Source organism: Corythoichthys intestinalis, chromosome 2 (assembly GCF_030265065.1).
Source record: "Corythoichthys intestinalis isolate RoL2023-P3 chromosome 2, ASM3026506v1, whole genome shotgun sequence".
Taxonomy (NCBI): Eukaryota; Metazoa; Chordata; class Actinopteri; order Syngnathiformes; family Syngnathidae; genus Corythoichthys; species Corythoichthys intestinalis.
This window is the reverse complement of record NC_080396.1, coordinates 55,219,750-55,226,219: the sequence shown is the minus strand read 5'-3', so window position 1 is coordinate 55,226,219 and position 6,470 is coordinate 55,219,750. Positions and strand designations below refer to the sequence as shown.

The 6,470-nt window shown below is 41.1% G+C and overlaps 1 protein-coding gene across 1 annotated transcript; it reads left to right on the top strand.

Moving 5' to 3' along the window:
* The first annotated feature begins 979 nt into the window (after positions 1-979).
* Positions 980-5,009, top strand: phlda3 (pleckstrin homology-like domain, family A, member 3). Its single transcript, XM_057830141.1, has 2 exons — positions 980-1,740; positions 4,086-5,009. Exon 1 carries the CDS (start codon positions 1,296-1,298, stop codon positions 1,734-1,736), a length of 441 nt encoding a protein of 146 aa, XP_057686124.1. The 5' UTR covers positions 980-1,295; the 3' UTR covers positions 1,737-1,740; positions 4,086-5,009.
* Positions 5,010-6,470: the final 1,461 nt, after the last annotated feature.

Below are 6,470 nucleotides of genomic sequence, written 5' to 3'. Positions count from 1 at the left end.
TGTATTGAACACGGGGCCGTGTTGGTTATTATTATAGCAGAAAAGACAGCAGTAAATCAACAAAGACAAGTCAACTGTGCCCCGATCTACCACTCAAGAGATCTGATGGACTCAAAAAGTAGGTTACGATTGCATATTAGTTCGAAAATTGACCGGATCCACCGTATTATTACACGAGTGACTTCCGGCCCGATCCTAGCTAGTAGTATTGACGCAGGAGGGCCGCGTCTCGCGTCAAATAATAAACTCTGCCGTTCTTTTCGCGTGCGTCGCGTTGAGCCGCTTCTGGGACGCTTCTAACACGCGGCCGCACTGCGACTGGTGTGCATTGGCTGATTGAAACGCCTGCGTTTCACTGCGTTCTCGCGGCAGCCACGTTGTCGCGCCGTTGACGTTTCTGGACTGTCCTACCGTGTTGGTCCTCATTATAGTAGAGGAGACGGAGTAAATATAATCTACACAAAGAAACTGTAACACGATCGACTCACAGCCTCGAAAAGTAAGGGTTATATAACGTCAGAAACTCGTTCAGTACGCCTCCGTTCCGAACCGAAGACCACGTACCGAAACGGTTAAATACAAATACATGTACCGTTACACCCTTATTCATTACTGTAAATTGTAATTGTATTTATATGAATACAATGTGAAATTAAAATGAGTAAGGACAGAAATACACAGTTATGACCCCAATTATGTGACACACTGATTTTTTTTTTTTTTTTAAGTATTTAACTCATTGCATGCGATTGATGGTGATAGACATCCAACTTATTTAAACTGGGAAGACTGGCTCATGTTGTAGTGCCACTGACGATGCTAGCCGTCCAATCCATTTTGACTGGGAGGTGTGAATGACCTTTTGTTCAGTCGCCCCCTCCCAGTCAAAAGGGATTGGACGTCTAGCACCATCAATGGCAGTGAGTTAAACGAGTCTCTGTATGGGTTAAAAAAAAAAAAAAAAAAAAAAAAAAATTTAAACACACACACACAAATAAATTATACTTTTGAAGTCGTGCATGAACGGGTTAATTACATTCATTTCCAGTAGTCAGAGGCAGCGGCTTCTCGGGATGTCACGAATGTGGAGGAAGGGTGTGTCCGTCTGCCTACATTGGGAACAGGTGCACTGAGGCAGGTGGGCGGGGGAGTTTCCTTTTTCCAGGCCGGGCATGTTCCAACATATGCACTGACTGCACGTTATCCGGGCATGAAGCAACAGCGATGTAGTCACCGCTGATTCCACGCGAGATGTGGATTTGACAGTCTTTCTCGGAGTCCGTGCTCTCCCCTCGATGTCTCTTCCGACCAAAGTGACGCGAGATGGGCTACTGGAGAAGCGCAGCAGTGGTCTCCTCCAGCTTTGGAAGAAGAAGCGTTGCATGCTGACCGACGAGGGGCTCCGGCTGCGAAACTGCAAGGGTCCCGCCGCAGACCACGCTCCGTCGCCGTGCGCGGCGTGGAGCTCCGGCTCCAGAGCCAAAGAGCTGCTTTTCGAACGCATGGTGACGGTGGACTGCGTGGAGTACAAGCGGGACCTGGTGTACTTCACCGTAGTGATGGCCACCGGAAAGGAGATCGACTTTCGCTGTCCGCAGGACGGTACGGCGTGGAACGCGGAGATCGCTTTGGCTCTGGTCCGTTACAAGAACCTCCAGGCCGTCCAGAGTGGAAGGAAGAGGCAAATTTCCGCCGCGCACCTGGGCAGCACCGAGGAAGAGGACGAGGCGCTGTGACAAGGTATTAATATTAGCCATTAACGGAGGTAGAAGATGTAACTACTTACATAACCGGGGAAACACAAATATTTGTATAAAAGAGACTGAGGAAAAATACTTAAGTGGAGGTACATCAAAAGACTAGCAAAAGTATTCAACCTATGGGTAAAAGTACAAAAAAAAAAAAAAAAAAAATAGTACCTATAGTTAATTTGCCATCAAAGTGCTGCATTTATCTTTATCATACTGTACATAATAATAATATACGTACATACACAGGAGTTGGACAAAATAATGGAAACACCTTTTAAAAAATCAACAAAAACTAATTTAATATGGTGTAGGTCTGCCTTCTGCGGCAATTAAAGCCTCAATTTTCCGAGGTATTGATTCATACAACTTGTGAATTGTTTCCACGAATTTTAAGCCACTCTTCAGTTAGAATACCCTTTAACTCTTTTAGAGACGATGGTGGTGGAAATCGACATCTAAATTGAATCTCTAAAATGTATCATAAATGCTCAATAATGTTGAGATCTGGGGATTGTACCAGCCATATGAGATGCCCAACTTCATTAGAATGTCCCTCATCCCATTCTTTAACAATTATGTTCAATGATTATGAAGCCAATATGTTAGATGTTTCCATTATTTTGTCCAACCCCTGTATAATAGAGTATACAGTATATTAGTATTGCAAATAAAATCATATCAAGTTTTGTGACGTATCATTACATAAATTACATACATACATTAAAACGTATCATTACATACGGTCATTGTCCACAGGTTTACAGTTGTCTCTAGTGACTCTTTACACTGTGATTGAATGCTTTTGATGAGATTTAGATATCTTTGGTATGTAGTAAATGCTCTTCTAATTGTTTTTATCCAAACACGTAGCCGCTAACGAAACAAGCAACCACAAAAATAAGTATTAAGAATTCAGTGGCTCCTGCGGCCCATTCATAAGTAAGTCGTTTTCTCTACTAGTCTAGCACACAGCTTGACCATTTGGTGATGAACAAATGAGTCACAAAAAGTCTACAGTGAACTCCTTTATGTACAAGGTTAAATTTAAAATTCTGATGATGATGGAATTTATGAGGGACCCTATTCTGTTATTTGCAGAAAAACAAATTTGTTTGTTCAGGCAATATACTGTAATACATATGCAACAATTTAATGTTCGGTACACCTATATAGTCTAACGCCATCCATCAGTCCATTTTCTATAATCCTTGTTAGGGTCATGATGGGGCTGAAGCCCATAACATTTGACTCTCAGTACATAGGGGAACATAGATAACAATGTATATTTTTATTAGAGTCTTAAATCATTCTTACTGTAACTGCAACATTAGCCCACTTTGCTGCCATCTAATCATACAAATGTAAATTATTAATTGTGTGTTTGGGGCGAAATATTAGAACTATAACTTGAGACAAAGAAAAAAAAAATACAATAACTACTGTGTATATTGCTGGGTTCAAAAAGCTTCAGCAGTTAAAGTGCCTTCAAGTTTCTCAAATTGCCACCAATTGTCCTTAATTCAAACCAGTAGGGAACAAATTGACTGAATGAGCATCATTAAAAGTGTCAAATGATGTCTAGCCTCTTAAGAGACATTTCCATTGTTGTTTTGGGTGCTAATAATCGTCACATAAAAGGATGGAATAAAAACATCCACATTGTTTAGGCTAAAATGGAAGACTAATTGAAATGTGACCGCTCCTTGTCGGTATCTTCATGGTGACAGTCTTCTCAGCATAGAAAAGCAGACGCTTCACTCACAGCCATTATTAAGTTGCAATTTGAGCCTGCATAATACCACGGGCCAGCCTCTCCCACAGTCGACAGCCAATTATTTTTCACCACGCACTTGTTTCCAGAGTACATTACTTTAATAATTTGAATACATTGTCTGGAAGCTGATTTGACTTTCTATAAATGTGACTTCTTATCCCATAAACCAAACTAAAATCTTTCTCTACTTGGGAGCAACCAGAGGCAAACTGAAGTCCATTGCAGCTTTACAATACTTCTGGATTAACTGCTGACATCACCCTATACTGTAAATTTATAATCCAAAATCCCCAATATGTGTATATAGGTAGATGAAAATTCTCAGGCCACCCGTGACAACAACAGTGTGGTTTATTGAAATACCTCACATCCATGAAGTAAGCATTTAAGTCTGAACTATGAGCTCACAGCCCAGGAATCTACAGCGACGTTTCCTTAAGTGAGCCCAGTAGCTGAGTTCCCAAATTAACTTTGTAGCTGTGGCAACAGTGCTGTGTAGCTGTTGTAAAGTGTCATATTTACGTTGACAGATAAGCATGTGTTCTGATTTTTCCCCGCAGCATTTCTACATGCAAGGAGTGAACCAATAAGGACTTTCCAGTGTTTTTCCAAACGAGTGGAGGATGATGTCGAAGTGGTGCAGATGCTTCCCGAGCTCCTTTATGAACTTTTTCATGCTGGCATGCGAAGTCAGTTAAACTCTTCTATAGCTTTTCTGTTGGTTCCAGCAGTGTGGATAATCCTATGTTATTGGGACAGCAACGCTTGGATTCTTTCACCCTGTGTGCCTTGAAATTTCACCAACATACAGTACTTTACAAGAGTCACTTTATGTCTTAAGTCTTTGCTTATAGTGGGGAAATGCTGTTTGACTGACTTGTTAAAAAGAACAAAAAACATATTATAGACTGATACGATTTATATTATTATCTGAAGATTAACATGAAGAATACTTATTTTGTTTTTATTCATTGTGCAGTTTCTATTAATATGATGTATGATATAAACAAACCATTACTTTCACAGTTAAAGAGTGTTTTTTTTTTTTTTTTTTTTTAAGCCAGCCATCTAAATGATAATGTACTTGAGTCGTCGTCGAATTCAGAACATCTTGTTTTGATAGAGAGACCCCTGGAGAGCTGATTAGCTCAAACATGTGAAACTTGACCGAGTCTCCCCATCAGCCAGCTTCTAGTATTAGCCAGCCTTAGCAGATGTTGTTCATTCAAGCATTTTTTCCTGTGACACCAAAACAACAGTCTCTGTGTTAGTCTGCAGCTGAATCGAAGTCAGAAAGGGAAATGAGGCTTTCTTGTGCCATAGACTTTTGGTATCTAACTGTGGAAAACCCCAAAGCTATCGCCACACCTTATGAGTCAGCAGCAGGGAAACAACGGTAAGGCTAGAAGACACAAAGTAACAGAGCCTTCCTGACTTAACTATATCCTACAACTGTACTGTTTTAAGTACACAAAACATGTTAGGTTTTAATAAAGGTTCTAAAAATAAAATGTAAAAAGAATTTCTCATTACAAGTCCTGTTCATTCAAAAAAAAAAAGTGCTGCTGATTGGCCTATTTTTTTCTTGTGGGCAAAGCACAGATTTAAAGTGCGTACGACAGGAGAAAAAAAGTCTTAAATAGCCTTATTATGTGAATTAGAATCATATTTTGAGACGATTCGACTATATACAACAATTTAGCAAAGCGCAGATGACGAGAAATTAAGTCTTTTGATCTGCCGGTTAGCCACACCTACCATTATAGGGCTCTGGCGTCCCCAACAGGTGGATGACATCAGCGGAGTCACGATTTCATCTGATTTAGTATGCAGCCCATTAAGGGGGAATTATTCAAAACGAGGAAAACGCGACGAAGAGAGCCGCAAAATGTCACTGTTTCAGTCTCTCTACTCAAATGTTTTTACAGGATATTCTTTTTATCCAAGTATTTTTCCCCAATAGCTAAATAAATGGCATGGTCATGACAAATAACAGTTTTGTGCCAAATGGAATATGAAATGATAAAAATGCATTTATTCAGGACGACATGGCAAAATTCCTCCATAATGGTTAAAACTGTCGACTTCACCATTACTGTCGCACCTCCCGAACGATATTTTATGCCATCTAAATCAGGCTTATGTCATTTCCCTTCCCCGGCTTTGGAGAATGTAAACAAACCAAGAGGCGTGACATGCTAACCCGAACCAAGTGATATTTCAATGTCTTCGAAGCGGAAAATCACACATAACTAGCCCGGATCATTTCACATGACGACTGGGTTGTCGATTGTCTTCGCCGATCGCCAACCCGCCCGGCGGAGTGCAATTTACAGCTCGTTCCCCTGCTAATATGGAGAGGAGAGCTTGCCCAGGAAGCAGCTGGACAATGACCGCCGAACAAACCGGCCGACGTCAGAGGAGCATGTAGCTGCCAAATGGTCAAAACGAATATGGCAAAATAATGCTTTACTACACGGCGATGACATAAACAGCGAGAATCGTACGAGAGCGGCTGCAGTTGTTGTGCAACTAACATGTGCAGCTAATGTGAATGAGGAGAGCTTTTTACATGCCTATCCATGATCAAACATAAGTAGTCCTTTATTTAAAGAAAGTTTGTAGTGTTTACTTTGTAATTGCTGTATTCATGGCTATTTTTAACACAAAGTTGCAATTTCTGATCGGTCGGAAAATTTGACAGAACACCGGGCACGTGAAGAGGGCAATAAGACGAGTATAGTGCTCTCCCGGCGGGGGGGATGTGCGACAAGCCGCCGTTCGTCGGCCGAGGGCACAAGGAGCATGTCAGCCACCTACATATTAAAATGATCCCAGTAGTTGACATAATACAAAACACGATGTTTACTCACTTCCTCGTAAGTTCCATGGTGCCACAGTAGTAGGGCTTGTTTTGGCCAATATCTACCGGTGAATGGGAACCT